General features: G+C 41.6%; 1 protein-coding gene across 1 annotated transcript in view; it reads right to left on the bottom strand.

Annotated features, from left to right (window-relative positions):
• Positions 1–16,807, bottom strand: part of LOC307044235 (protein kinase C epsilon type-like) — a 74,230-nt gene extending 57,423 nt beyond the window's left edge. Inside the window, exon 1 of the mRNA XM_079689319.1 lies at positions 15,660–16,807. Within this exon, the coding sequence (XP_079545445.1) occupies positions 15,660–16,007 (348 nt within the window). The 5' untranslated portion in view covers positions 16,008–16,807. The remainder of the gene's footprint in view (positions 1–15,659) is intronic.
• Between the last annotated feature and the right edge of the window lie 3,193 nt (positions 16,808–20,000).

Genomic DNA, 20,000 nt, shown 5'->3' with positions numbered 1-20,000 from the left:
GTGTGTGTGTGTGTGTGTGTGTGTGTGTGTGTGTGTGTGTGTGTGTGTGTGTGTGTGTGTGTGTGTGTGTGTGTGTGTGTGTGTGTGTGTGTGTGTGTGTGTGTGTGTGTGTGTGTGTGTGTGTGTGTGTGTGTGTGCCATTTTAAAGAGGACATGTTCTGCCAATTTTCAGTTTCATATCAGTATATAGTGTCTCTACTTTAAAGAGTCCTCTCCTGCTGATGTTCAGGTGTATATCAGTTTATAGTGTCTCTACTTTAAAGAGTCCTCTCCTGCTGATGTTCAGGTGTATATCAGTTTGTAGTGTCTCTACTTTAAAGAGTCCTCTCCTGCTGATGTTCAGGTGTATATCAGTATGTAGTGTCTCTACTTTAAAGAGTCCTCTCCTGCTGATGTTCAGGTGTATATCAGTTTGTAGTGTCTCTACTTTAAAGAGTCCTCTCCTGCTGATGTTCAGGTGTATATCAGTGTGTAGTGTCTCTACTTTAAAGAGTCCTCTCCTGCTGATTTTCAGGTGTATATCAGTTTGTAGTGTCTCTACTTTAAAGAGTCCTCTCCTGCTGATGTTCAGGTGTATATCAGTGTGTAGTGTCTCTACTTGAAAGAGTCCTCTCCTGCTGATGTTCAAGTGTATATCAGTATGTAGTGTCTCTACTTTAAAGAGTCCTCTCCTGCTGATGTCCAGGTGTATATCAGTATGTAGTGTCTCTACTTTAAAGAGTCCTCTCCTGCTGATGTCCAGGTGTATATCAGTATGTAGTGTCTCTACTTTAAAGAGTCCTCTCCTGCTGATGTTCAGCTGTATATCAGTATGTAGTGTCTCTACTTTAAAGAGTCCTCTCCTGCTGATGTTCAGGTGTATATCAGTATGTAGTGTCTCCACTTTAAAGAGTCCTCTCCTGCTGATGTTCAGGTGTATATCAGTATGTAGTGTCTCTACTTTAAAGAGTCCTCTCCTGCTGATGTTCAGGTGTATATCAGTATGTAGCGTCTCTACTTTAAAGAGTCCTCTCCTGCTGATGTTCAGGTGTATATCAGTGTGTAGTGTCTCTACTTTAAAGAGTCCTCTCCTGCTGATGTTCAGGTGTATATCAGTATGTAGTGTCTCTACAGGTCATGTCTCCATGCTTTAATGTTCAAAAAGCTCTTTATCTCATACTGCCTGTTCTGCAGCACCTCTTTTCACCCTATGTCTGAAACCAGAGCCCAGTCTGCTCTGATTGGTTAGCTGTCCGGCTCTGTTGTGATCTCTGTTGTGATTGGTCAACCGCTTGTTGGCGTTTTTAGAAAACATAAAAAGGAAATCTCTAAAAGATGTTCTTAAACATTAAGTGGCATGGATGTGGTCAATAAAAAAAAGAATCCAAAACTAGAGAAGAGAGGGAGAACAGAGAGGACATTGTGTTTTATCTGACAGAGAGCACTGTGCCACTGACACACCGCAGACCCCTCTCACACACACACACACACACACACACACACACTCACACACACACACACACACACACACACACACACACACACACACACACACACACACACACACACACACACACACACACACACACACACACACACACTCACACACACACTGCTGTACTTCAGAGGACCAGCACTGAAATAGCACCTCACATAACGACGCCAACTTCTAAGGCCTGGTATCATTTGAAGTTATTTCGATGTTAGCTTTTACACAATGTCTGACAATCTGTGCACTTGTGAACATTGCTAAGTACTGGTGGAAGCAGTACTCAGATCTTACTCTAAAGTCAAAGTAATAATACTGCAGTGTAGAATAACACAAACATAAAGTTCCGGCACTCAAAAGGTAACTTCAGTAGAAGTTAGATAATCCCGTTACATCTATTACTCCCCAAATCACCATATATGCGAATTCAGTTCTGCAGCTGTGCAAAAAGCAGCCGTTAGCGTTTCCTCGTGGTTTCGCACAGATTGAGATCATTGCCTCAGATGAAGGAGAGGGATGAGCATTACCTCTAACTGACTGATGGAAGAGTTAATCATACCCAAAAATAAAAATAAATTGCCTAAAAGCAAAATTTCACACCTTGTTTCTTCATTTAAAATTCACCAAATCACTTTCAGCACACTGAACGTATCTAGACCTATTGAAACACACATGTTGATAATATGTATGCATGTGTTTTGCATGACTACTGAATGGAGAAGATATGAATAAACACACACTGATCTCTATATGTTCCTCTCCTCTAAACACTCTCATTATGCTCATCCCTACTGCTCTCACTCTCAGCACGAGTGGAAGTTACCACCCACACACCCATCTGCTTCCACACACACACACACACACACACACACACACACACACACACACACACACACACACACACACACACACACACACACACACACACACACACACACACACACACACACACACACACACACACACACACACACACACACACACAGACACACACACACACACACACACACACACACACACACACACACACACACACACACATTGTCCTTTCCCGGCAGTACATCTGAACATACCTGCAGCATTAGCTCTTCTTACAGATTTATATTGGGTCTGTTTGCTCTTTATAAACACCAGGAACACATCTTAACATCCACAAATCCACAACATCTAAATACTCATTACACATTTCAACATGCATCCTCTAACAAGTGCTTTTTTAAAAAGCTGCAGATACTCAAAAAACTGAGAAATGTATGAATTGAAGTAAATGGAGGCCATGTTTTAAGGTCATGAGTCTTAAACCTTTAGGAAATAAGAAAGCCTCATGTAATGGATGAAAAATATAAATATTTAAGAACAACATCAACAATGTGCATCCAGTCCATGGTTCTGAAAGCCCAGTATTACAGCACCTCATCAAAAGAGATGTATTAATATGTATATATTGATCTGATATGTGAATGTATTGAAACCTCATGCACTCTACTTCTCTTTACACTTTCTGGTTGGAAGCAAAATCCATTTCGTTGTTGACACTAATCCTCTATAATCTAATAACAGGTGTAGCAAGAGAAAAAGTGAATTGCACGGGTAGAAAATGCATTTTAAAATGGATAGATCTTAATAAAAAAGACTTAAGCCGCTTTCACACCAAGTACTTTGCCATACTTAGTTCCCAACACTTAGTTCCCAGTACTTAGTTCCCAGCACTTAGTTCCCATCACTTAGTTCCCATCACTTAGTTCCCATCACTCAGTTCCCATCACTTAGTTCCCAGCACTTAGTTCCCATCATCACTTAGTTCCCAACACTTAGTTCCCATCACTTAGTTCCCAGCACTTAGTTCCCAGTACTTAGTTCCCATCACTTAGTTCCCAGCACTTAGTTCCCATCATCACTTAGTTCCCAACACTTAGTTCCCATCACTTAGTTCCCAGCACTTAGTTCCCAGCACTTAGTTCCCAGCACTTAGTTCCCAGCACTTAGTTCCCAGCACTAATACCCCTTTCACACCAAGGCTTTTCCCGTTCTAGCTCCGTGCAAGAGCTTTTCTGGTTCTCGACCGGTTCTTCGGTTCAGCTCCCGCTCTGTTCACACAGCTCAGAGCCCGACTGGTGCTGCGTCATCGTTTGCGTGCCTGCTTCATAAAGCCAAACCGCGCGGAAACCCCTCACATCGACAATAATAACAATGGCCGATTGTATTGAAGCGCTACTCGTTTTGCTCTGTCGAATCGAAATGAAAGAAATGGGACGACTTTACTACCAACTTAACAGTCGTTACATGCTACATTCAAAAGTTATTACACAGTTACACCGGGGGCCAAAATAAAAAAAGTCAGTACTAGTCGAGGGCCGGACTGTTTCAATGTGTATTGCAAAACATATTGAAATGAACTTTTTGCAAAAATTAAACCTGGAACTAACTAAGCTTAAATGATTTGCTACAGAAACAACATAACACAGGGTTAGGCTTTTTGTTGTTGTTGGAGGTTGATCCCGCCCCTTCCCCCGCCTCCGACGTAAGCGTGACATATGCGGTGCTGGCTTTCTAGACAGACAACTTTTTGGTGCTTGAAACAAACCGGATTCCGGAGCTTAGAGGCGGCTCCGCTGCGGTGTGAACAGGGAAAAACTGTGCTTTTCAAGCTCCAGCTCCGAACCGGCCCTGGAACCGCGTTGGTGTGAAAGGGGTATAAGTCCCCAGCACTTAGTACCCCCATGGAACTAAGAGCCGATCGCATTCAAACCGGAAAAGTTCCCTGAGGGAAGATTACGCAAATGAAGCCGCTGACGTCACTTCTTCTTCTTCTGCATTGGGTTTACTGGCAGGCCGCAGAAAACTTCACGGCGTGTACTGCCACCCGAAGTCCCCGGCCGGAAGTCCCCGGAGTTAGGGACTGGCTTCAGTAGAAGCTGCTGGGACTCCCAGCAGCTTCGACTGAAGCCTTCCGAGTAAATCCCCAGAACGCCGACACCTCCTCATCTCCACCACTCCCATGTTTTTTGTGTTGCCATAAGTTATCCTGTCTCCGTTGGTGCGCGGGGCTAATGCTAACGCTAATAATGCTAATGCCAGCAAATACAATGGCGGCTTCAAAAAACTTTTCCGAGTTTTACGGGACGTAGTTTGAAATCCGCCCAGCCAATAGAAATTGGTACTTTTTTCTCCCCAGGATAGTACCACCTCTCTAGCAATGACTGAAAAGGGGGGACACGTTCTCATGAACCAAGTTCTCTTTTTGGTGTGAACGCAAAATCCCAGGAGCTATCGGAACTAAACGGGAAAAGTACTCCGGTGTGAAAGCGCCTATAGATGATAAGTGATCATATAGGCAGACGATCATGGCTTTTACAGAATCATAAAGAACCTTAAAAATACAACAAAGATGGATCTAAATACAAACTGAAGTCTCTCTTAGGTTGGTGAACGCCTGAGGGTTAAAACTGCACTGTCACATATATAAGGTTTACATCACACCACCTGTTTTAACTGCGTCATATGCAAATACGAGCAGGATGAGGTGCAGCGTCAGGGTCCAGATCAGCCTGGAGATAAAGAACCAGCTGTGGTGTGAATATGATGTTTGTTGTGTTGTTTATCTTGTTGTTGGATGGTATCAATAGCAACAAGGTCACCAGGTGCCTCAGAGGATGTTCAAGCACCTTCAAGGTTCTTGTTTTATTTGTACCCTTTCATATATCTCTGACTGATTCAATCATTAGTGTCACATGTTGTCAACTGAAGCCTAATGAGATATGATTTAACTTAATCACAAACACACTGAAACGCATACACACACGCACACACACACACACACACACACACACACACACACACACACACACACACACACACACACACACACACACACACACACACACACACACACACACACACACACACACACACACACACACACACACACACACACACACAGCTTGTCAAGCATCATATCACATGAGCTTTAGTCAAGCTGAAGTCATGTGGCTGCATGTATCCTCAAAGAGACCAACAGTTACAAGCAACCTGACACACACACACACCCCCCCCCACACACACACACACCCACACACACACCCCCCCCCACACACACACACACACACACACACACACACACACACACACACACACACACACACACACACACACACACACACACAGAGAAGACATTGGGGGGGGGGGGGTTACCGAATGGAGAAAACTTGTGAATGTGGGGAGTTATCTCTAATCTGATGTCACGCATTGTCAGAAAATATGACCATGAAACAGACGGATCTAATTCAAACTTACTGTCGCCAATTTCACTCAACAGTGGAGGACTCTTTAACAACACTAACAACACCAACAACAGGTCTGCATTTCTATCTATAGGCTTACAATAGAGCACAGCAACAGAGATGCTATCAGCAGAAACAAGACAGGAAGTGGTGAGAGACTGAGCAAAAACAACAGGAATCTCCATGAGAATGACGAGGTGCACAAAAAGGGACTTCCATACCGTAAAGAATATCAGTTAGATGTTAACAAAAAGTACCGTTATTAAAGAGATATATTTCTCTTCAACTGCATTGTTTTGTTCTGTACTGCACACCAGATGAATGAAAGATAACAGAAGCTGCACCTGGAGGCCTTCCCTCTCTCCCTCTTCCCTTCTTTCTCTGGGAAGTAAACTTGGACAGTGAAAACAGGAAGTAGGGCCTACCGTGTGACTCAAACACACTCTAATATTAGACCCCCACACACACACACACACGTTTCCTTCGGTCCACAGGGAGGACACCCCTCTGAAAAAGGGTCAAGCAGAGATCAGGCTGAACGCTTCCTCCATGGTTCTGTCTGCACCAGAGTTTACACAGACTGAGGAAACTGATGTTTAAGTGCCTTTCAGCAAATAAAAAACACAACTCAGTCCAGAATCAACACAGAGGGCGTCAGAGGATTTGATTCCAAATCTTATATTTAAAGAGGAGATATTCTGCTCTCTACTGGGACATGTCTCCGTGCTTTAATGTTCAAAAAGCTCTTTATCTCACACTGCCTGTGCTGCAGCACCTCTTTTCACCCTCTGTCTGAAACCAGAGCCCAGTCTGCTCTGATTGGTTAGCTGGCTGGCTCTGTTGTGATTGGTCAACCGCTTAGAGATGTCCCGCCCCTTAGCCTATCACGTGCAATGTGTTGGAGCGCTAGCCAATAGAAGTGCAAGTGTTACATAGTGATGTCAGTAGAAAAGCTTAATAGTAAGTAAGAAAATAAAAATAATACTTAATATTCTGCATTAAAAACTACATTTTGGTAATGCTATGTATCAGAGTTTCCGTTAGCCGGTAATTACCGGACTTTGACCGGTAAAATATGCTGAAGACGGCAAATATAAATCTCTCCGGTCAAGATGTCCGGTCAAAATAATTTCCCCTTAGCACAATATCGCATCAGTTGCACCACTTATGTGACAGACAAGAAGAGGATGTGACAGACAAGAAGAGTGTGTGACAGACAAGAAGAGTATGTGACAGATAAGAAGAGTATGTGACAGATAAGAAGAGGATGTGACAGACAAGAAGAGTGTGTGACAGACAAGAAGAGTGTGTGACAGACAAGAAGAGGATGTGACAGACAAGAAGAGTATGTGTTGAGCATATTTGTATAATATCAAAGTCATGTTTATGTTCATGTGTATGATATCATCATAATGTGCCTGAAACGTGGTGATGCTAATGAGCATGCGCAGAAACAATAAACGGCTCTTACTCGAGGCCAAACTCTGAGCGATAGTGGTCGTGTGTTTTTTTTCTGCCCGTTAGCATACTTACACTACTTTGGCTGACTGCAAACGTGAAGACGTCTGCTGAATTATGTCTCACGCAACAGTATGTGACAGACAAGAAAAATATGTGACAGACAAGAAGAGGACGTGACAGACAAGAATAGTCCATTCCAATGTGTAACACTTAATGTGGAGAAAGAGATGTCCTGAATGGGTTGATTGTGCGTTGATCTGTTGGTAATGCCTCGGGGTTCCGGTGGGCATGTAAACAAATGCATAATGCTCCGCTATACTTTGCGGCCTCACCCGGTTGCATAGCAACGCTTATTGTATAGGTGTCTTTTAATAAGCAGGTAGTCCTATCATTAGCTAGAACTAGCTGGATCTGATCGATATGGACATAAACGCGAGTGAAGTCTAATCTGACGGGAGAGTGAGATCAGCTGCTGCTGTCGAGTCGACACGCAGCTCTGCATGATCACATGCAGCGGTGAGCGGAACAAAACACACACTTCAGGTTAGAATATCACACGTAGCTATTTTAATTACCTCTCAAACTACCTAAACTAGTTATAGATATGTTTAGTTTTACTGTCGGGTCACTCATTACTGATCCGTGAGCTGCATGATACTGGCGGGCTGCCAGGAGAGAGAGAGAGCGCTGCGTTTATTATTCCTGTGTTATTATAAATTACTGTACACTTTTGAATAATGCAGTTAATCTACTATAATTAGTTTGTTTATATCTCAATAGCTCAATAAATAACAAAGAAGACATTTTAACGGACATGTTGACCGGCAAAAAAAATATTGTAATGGAAACTCTGATATACATATTAATTATATATCGTTTATTGATCCCAATTTAGGAATTCCTTTCGTCCAAGCAGCATGTAGTTAAGGCATTGTACATTAAATACAAATGCAATAAAATTGAAAATAAACAAACGTCTGTTCTCCTTAGCAACAGTCTGTTATTATTGGCAACGTTCTTTTATTTTTAAAATAACAGACCTCTGGAATGTCCAAATGGGCCAATCAGAATCGAGTATACAACTAATCCGTGTCATAAGTAACAGCTATTGCAAACTGACAAATATATTCACAATTTCAAGGTGTTCGTCTCTACTTAGTGACGACAGAAAAGTGCCTTTTAGCACGAAAAGGAACCGTCACTAGGGTTAGAATAAGTACAGCTTTTATGAGTTTATCTTTCTGCAGCATTGATGTCTTTGCACATGAAAGAAAGGGCAGTTTAATCCAATCTAAAGAAAATAAATGACGCGGTACAGATTCTGCTGCAGAGGTGGGAAAGCCCCTCAGAATCAGGGAGTTTGTGGTCTTTCACACCTGCTGATCTGTCAGATACAGTTGTAGTTGGTCGCTCCTTTTCCTCATCATCCTCCAGCAGCTGATTCACGATCGTTGACACTTTCTGACCGCACGAGAACCACAGCGTTACAACCACAGCTGGGAACCAAACCATCGAAACAGAAAGAAAGTTGGCAATGAAGAGAAGAGTGATGCTCTAGACTGGAGATTAAATCTATTCAGCTGCTTGTTCGGTATCCTTTTATTTTAAAGAGTGCAGACTTTGGAACATTTTGTAGTGGAAAAGTAATATTTTATGCAAATACAGAAGGGTAGTTTGCAATTGATGTTAGCAGATATTCATTCAAAGTGAATAAAGACTTCCAAACATCGCCACAGACTCCCAAATATGGATGAATTGGATACACTAATTACGCAGTGGTTGGGATATTGGTAGGGGCTCTAGAATGGAGATTAAATCAATTCAGCTGCTTGTCCGGTTTCCTTTTATTTAAAAAAGTGTGTTTACTACAGACTTTGCAACATTTTGCAGTGCACAAAAACTGTTTTATACAAATATGGAAAGATTGATCATCCATCGATGTTAGCGGATATTCATTTAAAGTAAATAAAGACTTCCAAACATCGCCATAAATTCCCAAATCTGCATTATTTGGATACACTAATCACATGGTGGTTTGGATTGATCATTTTTGCACCATAATTCTCATTATAAATGTGTAAATACAATATATATTCAATGATCCTTTTGTGTGATTTCTTTCAGAGAATCTGTACCAAACAAATTAGTTGTGTAACGATTCGAAGGCCAGAATATCTCTAGAGCTCCAAAATGTACTTTAACATGTATTTAGCCTCAAATATTGTGCTTTCTGCAAGTTGAATATTGCATTTCATATCACCAGGTTGTGATTCTGATTGTGCAGAATTACCGTCAAGATGGTACAACTTCTAGAAACTCTGCTGCGGTGACAATCACACACGCCTGAGGGATAGAAAGTGAGAAAGGGAGTGCAGATACAGAGGTGTACAGTGTTGGAAATGCAGGAAACAGCAGTCAGACAGAATTTAGGTCCCTGTATTGTTTGCCTCTCTAAAAACAACACTTGTGTGAAGCATCTCTTCTCACCTGAATGAATCAGTGCAGAGTGTGTGCTTTTAGGGAAGCACTTTGTGAGCAGACCACTTAGCCTGATGAACTCTAACTGAAATTAGCTATGAGAAGAGCTGCCACTTAAATATCACCTGACAGTAGAAGTGATTATTTAGTTTGGTCTGTATTTGGTGAAAATGGAGAGAGCCGATGGAAGTCAAGATGCTGTCAATGCTTTGGAGAATTCACACGATCCGTCACACACTAATTTTCATATCGTAGCATATTGTTCTTTACGCATGCCTGAGTAATGAGCTCAAATATCTGGGAAGTGGATTGAAGAGTCCTCTGCTGCTGATGTTCAGGTGTATATCAGTATGTAGTGTCTCTACTTTAAAGAATCCTCTCCTGCTGATGTTCAGGTGTATATCAGTATGTAGTGTCTCTACTTTAAAGAGTCCTCTCCTGCTGATGTTCAGGTGTATATCAGTATGTAGTGTCTCTACTTTAAAGAGTCCTCTCCTGCTGATGTTCAGGTGTGTATCAGTATGTAGTGTCTCTACTTTAAAGAGTCCTCTCCTGCTGATGTTCAGGTGTATATCAGTATGTAGTGTCTCTACTTTAAAGAGTCCTCTCCTGCTGATGTTCAGGTGTATATCAGTATGTAGTGTCTCTACTTTAAAGAGTCCTCTCCTGCTGATGTTCAGGTGTATATCAGTATGTAGTGTCTCTACTTTAAAGAGTCCTCTCCTGCTGATGTTCAGGTGTGTATCAGTATGTAGTGTCTCTACTTTAAAGAGTCCTCTCCTGCTGATGTTCAGGTGTATATCAGTATGTAGTGTCTCTACTTTAAAGAGTCCTCTCCTGCTGATGTTCAGGTGTATATCAGTATGTAGTGTCTCCACTTTAAAGAGTCCTCTCCTGCTGGTGTTCAGGTGTATATCAGTATGTAGTGTCTCTACTTTAAAGAGTCCTCTCCTGCTGATGTTCAGGTGTATATCAGTATGTAGTGTCTCTACTTTAAAGAGTCCTCTCCTGCTGATGTTCAGGTGTATATCAGTATGTAGTGTCTCTACTTTAAAGAGTCCTCTCCTGCTGATGTTCAGGTGTGTATCAGTATGTAGTGTCTCTACTTTAAAGAGTCCTCTCCTGCTGATGTTCAGGTGTATATCAGTATGTAGTGTCTCTACTTTAAAGAGTCCTCTCCTGCTGATGTTCAGGTGTATATCAGTATGTAGTGTCTCTACTTTAAAGAGTCCTCTCCTGCTGATGTTCAGGTGTATATCAGTATGTAGTGTCTCTACTTTAAAGAGTCCTCTCCTGCTGATGTTCAGGTGTATATCAGTATGTAGTGTCTCTACTTTGAAGAGTCCTCTGCTGCTGATGTTCAGGTGTATATCAGTATGTAGTGTCTCTACTTTAAAGAGTCCTCTCCTGCTGATGTTCAGGTGTATATCAGTATGTAGTGTCTCTACTTTAAAGAATCCTCTCCTGCTGATGTTCAGGTGTATATCAGTATGTAGTGTCTCTACTTTAAAGAGTCCTCTCCTGCTGATGTTCAGGTGTATATCAGTATGTAGTGTCTCTACTTTAAAGAGTCCTCTCCTGCTGATGTTCAGGTGTATATCAGTATGTAGTGTCTCTACTTTAAAGAGTCCTCTCCTGCTGATGTTCAGGTGTGTATCAGTATGTAGTGTCTCTACTTTAAAGAGTCCTCTCCTGCTGATGTTCAGGTGTATATCAGTATGTAGTGTCTCTACTTTAAAGAGTCCTCTCCTGCTGATGTTCAGGTGTATATCAGTATGTAGTGTCTCTACTTTAAAGAGTCCTCTCCTGCTGATGTTCAGGTGTATATCAGTATGTAGTGTCTCTACTTTAAAGAGTCCTCTCCTGCTGATGTTCAGGTGTATATCAGTATGTAGTGTCTCTACTTTAAAGAGTCCCCTCCTGCTGATGTTCAGGTGTATATCAGTGTGTGTAGTGTCTCTACTTTAAAGAGTCCTCTCCTGCTGATGTTCAGGTGTATATCAGTGTGTGTAGTGTCTCTACTTTAAAGAGTCCTCTCCTGCTGATGTTCAGGTGTATATCAGTATGTAGTGTCTCTACTTTAAAGAGTCCTCTCCTGCTGATGTTCAGGTGTGTATCAGTATGTAGTGTCTCTACTTTAAAGAGTCCTCTCCTGCTGATGTTCAGGTGTATATCAGTATGTAGTGTCTCTACTTTAAAGAGTCCTCTCCTGCTGATGTTCAGTTGTATATCAGTATGTAGTGTCTCTACTTTAAAGAGTCCTCTCCTGCTGATGTTCAGGTGTATATCAGTATGTAGTGTCTCTACTTTAAAGAGTCCTCTCCTGCTGATGTTCAGGTGTATATCAGTATATAGTGTCTCTACTTTAAAGAGTCCTCTCCTGCTGATGTTCAGGTGTATATCAGTATATAGTGTCTCTACTTTAAAGAGTCCTCTCCTGCTGATGTTCAGGTGTATATCAGTATGTAGTGTCTCTACTTTAAAGAGTCCTCTCCTGCTGATGTTCAGGTGTATATCAGTATGTAGTGTCTCTACTTTAAAGAGTCCTCTCCTACAAATTTGCAAATATGTCTTTTTAACATCCTGACTCTAATTTCTCCAGCCTGATACGTCCATGCAGTAGATTGGTATTTCTAACGTTCTTTTTGAACTAGAGATATTATGCAAGCTTTGAAGAAGAGCCTCTGCTAGTCTTGAAGAAGAAAAACTCCACTCGATGAGAGGCTTTTCTCAGTATCGCTTACATTAACATTACTCACTGAGATACTACACGAACCGTTCAGTTCCCTGGAAGTCAAGTGCACTTTATCTCATTCGTCATATTGTATGTTGAGTTAAGACTTGTTGAACACAGAGAGCCCCTGGGTGCGCCGCAAAAACGTTCTCCTTCAATAATCCCAGGGTATAAAATCATTACTAGCAGGATTACAGTGTTAGTAAACCTAAACAGATCACATAGCGTTTGTTGTAAAGGATCAGATGTTCTATTCTCTAATACTTTAAGTGAGAATCGAATCTTCTACTGCCTGAATCTGCTTCATGGTTTTCACTTCCTTTGCTTCATTTGTTCTGTTTTTCATTCAGCAGGTGAACCTATATGTTCATCAAACAGTGTGTGTGAGCTTAACTGTTTGTATTCAACTCAAACTGAGCATTTCCTGTCAGCTCAGATTTTATTTCTACTTTTTTAAACTGTAGTCTGTGCTCATGTGTTTCACTGTTAGACTACTGCCTGAATATGAAAGGCAGACAAAATCATTTCTGATCCTAAATATCTTGGTTTCTTCTCTTCTAAGGTCACAAACACCTCCATTGTTTACTTCCAGAACATACGTGTTCAATGAATCACGCAAGATGTGCTCATAAGGTTCTTGGAAATAACATTCAGCATGAAAAAGCAGGAAAACTGACTCATCAACTAAAGAAGTCTTAGTCAACAATGACGAAGAAATTACAAATCATTAGAAGAATCGACAAAGAGAAGTGGGCCATGATGAAACCTCTTGAAGCTTTCCTTGTTTTGCTCCGTCCTGTTTCATCTCCCTCCGACTCTAATGGACCTGATGGCCTCATCAATAAAACACTCCAACATCCGTCTGCTTCAGCAGCTTCAGACCACAATGAACAGCTTCTCCATGCTGCTGTGTGTGTGTGTGTGTGTGTGTGTGTGTGTGTGTGTGTGTGTGTGTGTGTGTGTGTGTGTGTGTGTGTGTGTGTGTGTGTGTGTGTGTGTGTGTGTGTGTGTGTGTGTGTGTGTGTGTGTGTGTGTGTGTGTGTGTGTGTGTGTGTGTGTGTAAAAGACACTAAACTAATATGGTGTCCACCAGCCCCCACAGAGCAAAGGGATGGAGCCGTTTAGCCTCTTTAAAGCGCTTTGTTTTGATTTCACAGCCTGCCCTACAACATCACTTGGAAATGACCTGCGGCATAATATTTAGCAGAACGGTACGGTTGCCGACAGATGCAAACATGCTGCAACGGTCCAAAACATTCCCATCAGGAGAAACTCGCTGCAGCTTCAGAAAGGATGCAGATAAAAAAAAAAAAAAATGTTCCACATGAAGAAACATCTCCAGCAACTTGAGAACACGTGCAGCGTTTAGAGAACATTCAGCACCTTGAGGAAACATGCGCAGCGTTTACTAAAAGCTGCAGAAACCAAACGCTGCAAGAAGCTCAGAACACAACGAGACAAGGGGACACTAAAGAGTGACGCACACAGCTGGGAGACCAGGGGCCACTAAAAAGTGACGCACACAGCTGGGAGACCAGGGGACACTAAAGAGTGATGCACACAGCTGGGAGACCAGGGGACACTAAAGAGTGACGCACACAGCTGGGAGACTAGGAGACACTAAAGAGTGACGCACACAGCTGGGAGACCAGGGGACACTAAAGAGTGAGGCAAACAGCTGGGAGACCAGGGGACACTAAAGAGTGACGCACACTGCTGGGAGAGCAGGGGACACTAAAGAGTGACGCACACAGCTGGGAGACCAGGGGACAATAAAGAGTGACGCACACAGCTGGGAGACTAGGGGACACTAAAGAGTGACGCACACAGCTGGGAGACCAGGGGACACTAAAGAGTGACGCACACAGCTGGGAGACTAGGAGACACTAAAGAGTGACGCACACAGCTGGGAGACCAGGGGACACTAAAGAGTGAGGCAAACAGCTGCGAGACCAGGGGACACTAAAGAGTGACGCACACAGCTGGGAGACCAGGGGACACTAAAGAGTGACGCACACAGCTGGGAGACTAGGGGACACTAAAGAGTGACGCACACAGCTGGGACCAGTACCAAACATGATGGATTAATTCCAGTAAGATTCTGAATTCTGAGTAATTTTTCAATTTGATATTGCTACTTTGAATTGAGTAATGAAGGTGTCATATCTCAGGAGTTGAGTGTTATCATAATTTATCAGTGAGATGTACTTTGTGTATCAAGAGTAAAAGTATGTGGAATGGCTCTTCTATACAGGCTTTTAAATACATGTCAAATCATTTTAATGTTGTAGTTTGTCAATGTAGAGCCACCTTTATGGTATGTGTTGAAATACTGTTCGTATTTAAAAAAAAATACAGTGTTGCATCCCTTCGTGTGTTTTTATATGTAAACTTTGAATAGTACAATATTAGTCTCTGAAATGTAGTGGAGTATAAGTATAAAGTAGCTTTAAATTAAAATACTCAAGTACTTTTTTGACGTGTGTGTACTTTACTTAAGTACAAAAATACTCGAGTAAATGTAGTCAGTACTTCTTCCACCACTGCCAAAATGTAACATTTTGAATGCAGGACTTTAACTTGTAACATAGTATTCCTACACTCTGGTACTTCTACGTTTAGTCAAGTACAAGACCTGAGTACTTCTAGTTTTACTCAAAGATCAGAGTCCTTCTACTTTTACTCAAATATCTGAGTCCTTCTACTTTTACTCAAAGATCAGAGTACTTCTACTTTTACTCAAATATCTGAGTCCTTCTACTTTTACTCAAATACAAGATCGGAGTACTTCTACTTTTACTCGAGTAACATTTTGAATGCAGGTATTTTACTTGTAACGGAGTATTCCTACACTCTGGTACTTTTACTCATGTTGCCTACAAGATACTCAAAAATATTGAAGTGACTATTATTTTTGTTGTGCTTTTATTTAGGTCTTAATGTGTGCATATCAATGTGTATTTTGATTGTGTATATGTTTGCATACATATTTTTATAAATATTTGTTTTTGTATTTGGGATGTGGGAAACGTCATTTTGATCGCTCTGTCTGTACAACACACTGAAAGATTGACAATAAAGTTGACTTTGAGATCTGAGTACTTCTACTTTTACTTGAGTAACACTTTGAATCCAGGACTCTTACATGTAACAGAGTATTCCTACACTCTGGTACTTCTACTTTCACTTGACTAAAACCTCAGAATAGGCTACTCCTTGTGGTCTCACAACATCTCACCCAGTTCTCGAAGTGCTTGCTCCCGCTGTGCAGGATGTCTTCAAACTGGATGATGCAGTTCGCCACGAAGTCGTCGCATCCGATCGGCGCGTCGTGGAACACGGAGAGCTCGAGCCTCCGGCCCTCGTGCACCTCCGTGCAGAACTCATGGTTCCAGTTCGGGCTGTTGGTCTTCTGCTTGGTGGAGGTCTGCCCCACGCGGGAATCATCAACATTCAGGGCGATGTACGTGTCCAAGAGGAAGTTCTGGGTCTTCGGGCCGACGGCGTGACGCAGAGACCAGGCCGTGGGCTTCAGATCCAGAGCCTCGCGGATCCGGATCTTCAGCTGCCCGTTGAAGATCACCATGGCAGAGGGTTTCCAAAAACACTACTGCTTACAACTTGTTTACAGTGGAAACACACCCAGGGTTATCCAGAAAAAAACACTGACAGCAATCCTTACAGTGGAGTAATTACGCAGTAAAATCCACATTTGCAAACATGTTTTCATCAGAAAGCGTTTTGACCGGTGCTCCTCTTGGAATACAACGCAGAAAAATCCAAATATACCTCCTTCAAAAACTGTTTTTAATCAGCGTTAGCGTTTAGACCGGTGGTCCTGCAGGCAGAAATCCTTCCAGTGGAATAAAAACGGAGAGAAATCCACATTTAAAACATGTTTTCCTCAGAGTTAGCGTCTTGCACTCCCCTTACACTTGTCAAGAAATGCTGCAAATATCCCAAACAAATGATCTGCAGCAACAGATAACCAGAGGCAGCATTTCTCAGACGTGCACAGACACAACAACAAACGCGCAAAAGGCCCCAGATGCGTATCCTTGTGAACAAACACTGCAGCAACGGGACTCCCTGGAAGAATTAAGCCCGGGTTTCATCGCACCGTGTGCCGGGTTTTGAGGCTCCAGAGGACCGGTGCGTATGGGGTGTTTCAGCCGGACTGCAGCGAGCAGAGAGCCGCAGAGGAGGGGCGGATCACGGGGATGTAAAGGGAGGTAAAGGGGGGTTCCTGGTCCTCGGTGCACGGCCTGGTTTCAGCCTCTGCCGTGCTGATGTTGACTTCCCGTGGACAGACCTCTGGATGCCTCCCCCCCCGGAACGAGACTGCTGTCTCCGGCTCTCTTGCTGCAGGAAATGCGAAAAACGCGTCAGATTTCTGGGAGGCTGCAGCTGTGACAGACTGGGGAGGAGGGGGGGGATGTAGCAGGAGATAAATTAAAGAGATTTATATCCAACCTTTAGCAAGCTACCATCAGTTTAACATCTGTAAACAGCAGAGGTGGGAGGGAAGTAACTAAGTGGATTTACTCAAGTACTTCATTACAATTTCGAGGTACTTGTACTTTACTTGAGTATTTCCATTGTGTACTCTGTAGGCTACTTCTACTCCACTACAGTTCAGAGGTAGCCTAGATGGTGTATACTTTTACTCCACTACATGTATTTAATACCTTTAGTTACTTTACAGATGCGTCAGAATTCTAGGAGGCTGCAGCTGTGACAGACGCGAGGGGGGGAAATATCAGGAGATAAACAAAAGAGATTTAGATGCAACCTTTAGCAAGCTACCATCAGTTTACAATCTGTAAACAACAGCCGCGGGAATTAACTAAGTATATTTAGTCAAGTATTTAAGTACACTGTTATGCTACTGCTCACCGTCAGAGTCGTTTCTTTTAACAATGACCACAATATGTGTCATGCTCAATCCTGTTGAGCCTGATGCAAGCTTTTTTTTACATTAGAGACATGTCGGCTTACAATTATGTTAGCATGGTGGGAAGTGCTCAAGTACTGTACTTCAGTACAATGTTGAGACACTTTACTTGAGTATTTCCATTGAACTGCTAATCTGTACTCCTCCACTACATGTATTTAATACCTTTAGTTACTTCTCAGATGTGGATGAATGATGTGAAATCTAATCAAGTGTTAAATCAGACTTTAGTTCCACCTGGAGTAAATCCACCAGCTACCCTGCAGTATACAAAGTCATTCAAACTAGCTGCACCTTTACCAGCTTTGAGAACACTTTCATGATCAATCATTATAAAACATATCATATATATTATTCTGAAATGGACCAATCTGCACAATGACTACTTTTACTGTCGCTACTTTCACTATATTTTGATGAGAATACTTTTCTACTTTAACTTGAACATTTTGAATGCAGGACTTTTACTGAAACAGAGTATTCCTACACTCTGGTACTTCTACTTTTACTCAAGAACAAGATCTGAGTACTTCTACTTTTACTCAAGTACAAGATCTGATTACTTCTACTTTTACTCAAGTACCAGATCTGAGTACTTCTACTTTTACTCAAATACAAGATCTGAGTACTTCTACTTTTACTCAAGTACAAGATCTGAGTACTTCTAGTTTTACTCAAGTACAAGATCTGATTACTTCTACTTTTACTCAAGTACCAGATCTGAGTACTTCTACTTTTACTCAAATACAAGATCTGAGTACTTCTACTTTTACTCAAGTACAAGATCTGAGTACTTCTACTTTTACTCAAGTACAAGATCTGAGTACTTCTAGTTTTACTCAAGTACAAGATCTGATTACTTCTACTTTTACTCAAGTACCAGATCTGAGTACTTCTAGTTTTACTCAAATACAAGATCTGAGTACTTCTACTTTTACTCAAGTACAAGATCTGAGTACTTCTACTTTTACTCAAATACAAGATCTGAGTACTTCTACTTTTACTCAAGTACAAGATCTGAGTACTTCTAGTTTTACTCAAGTACAAGATCTGAGTACTTCTACTTTTACTCAAGTACAACATCTGAGTACTTCTACTTTTACTCAAGTAAAATAAAAATATATATTCAGAGGAGCATCTAAACGCTGTGAAATATACAGAACAATTTAGAATACTCTCTAATATACCGATCTACTGAACATACAAAAAAGAACTCGACTCACTCGTTTTTTCAGGAACTTTCCTTCTTGAAGAAATTCCATATAATATTGTACTTGTCTGGTATTATCATGAAACTGCCCTCTCTTTATTTATTTGACTCTCCTTGTCGCCACGTCCCCGCACCTCGTCCACTAAATAAACGCTTTTTGTGAAAACACTGCGTTTGGGTCCACTCTGATTCAGTAACAGAAACAGGTGTAAAGTGCATTTTCTGCAGTATTACACCATTGAATACTGGTATAATTCTAAACACTCTTCCACATGAGCTGGATGCATTTAATATATCAGTATATTTTTTTAAATCATAAGTATAATGGTGCATTTCGGAACTACATGCAGGGATGATCGTGATGTCACATCAGGTTGTTGCTGTACAATTCAGCTGCCTTACATCTTGAACTCTGCTGCCCCCTCCTGGTGAGTCTCTGCAATATTAAGTTAAAACAATTTCTGTATCTGCTGAACAAATAAACGATGTTTGGTAAAAAAGGAACAGCTTGAGAGTTCACTGATGAATGATATGTTTTTTGTCACACTACTATTTCTACGAACAAAGGGAAATGTTAGACTTTGTATGTGTGATTAAATCTATACAGCAGATGTGTCCAACACTTTTTACAAGTTGCAATATCAGCTTTCCAACCAGCAGGGGGCGCCAAAACATAATTTACAAATCCTAATCTTTTCTTTGATCTCCTCTCTGCCATCCTCTCCATTTCTCTCCACACTCTCTCTCCTCAGTGGTGTTATTTTGTATATCTGTATTGTCTTTTTAAGAAGCCCTTGATCACAGAGTATTCAGTTTCTACACACATGTTTTATGGCACATCTGGCACAGGACGATATTAATGTGAGCACGGACAGGAAGAAGATGACATTGCGTCCTCATCCTCATAATCCTCTTTCATCCCTGTCCCTCCGGTGCCGTAAATTATTCCGCTATTTAATTTTAGACAAGCTGTCAAAAATCAATATTAGTTATTTTGTTTTCCTTTTCCCCCGTTGTGGATTATTTGAGTAAGCCGATCAATAAACCTACTTTGGACCTTGGGGAGACGGGTGAAAGGAGATCTATAATTTAATTCAAGCAGCAGGAATAATGTGAAGCCAAACCGATTTCCCACAGGCCAACGGTAACACTAGTACATTTACACCAGTGGGCGTATGACATCACCAGTTACCTGTACAAGAAGTCATCTAATTTGAGTTTCACAACATAAAAGTAATGTAAAGTGTCTCTACTTTAAAGAGTCCTCTCCTGCTGATGCTCAGGTGTATATCAGTATGTAGTGTCTCTACTTTAAAGAGTCCTCTCCTGCTGATGTTCAGGTGTATATCAGTATGTAGTGTCTCTACTTGAAGGAGTCCTCTCCTGCTGATGTTCAGGTGTATATCAGTATGTAG

Source organism: Notothenia rossii (genome assembly GCF_949606895.1).
Source record: "Notothenia rossii genome assembly, chromosome: 6".
In the NCBI taxonomy this organism is placed as follows: Eukaryota; Metazoa; Chordata; class Actinopteri; order Perciformes; family Nototheniidae; genus Notothenia; species Notothenia rossii.
The sequence above is the reverse complement of the archived record's forward strand: the minus strand, read 5'-3'. Positions and strand labels throughout refer to the sequence as shown.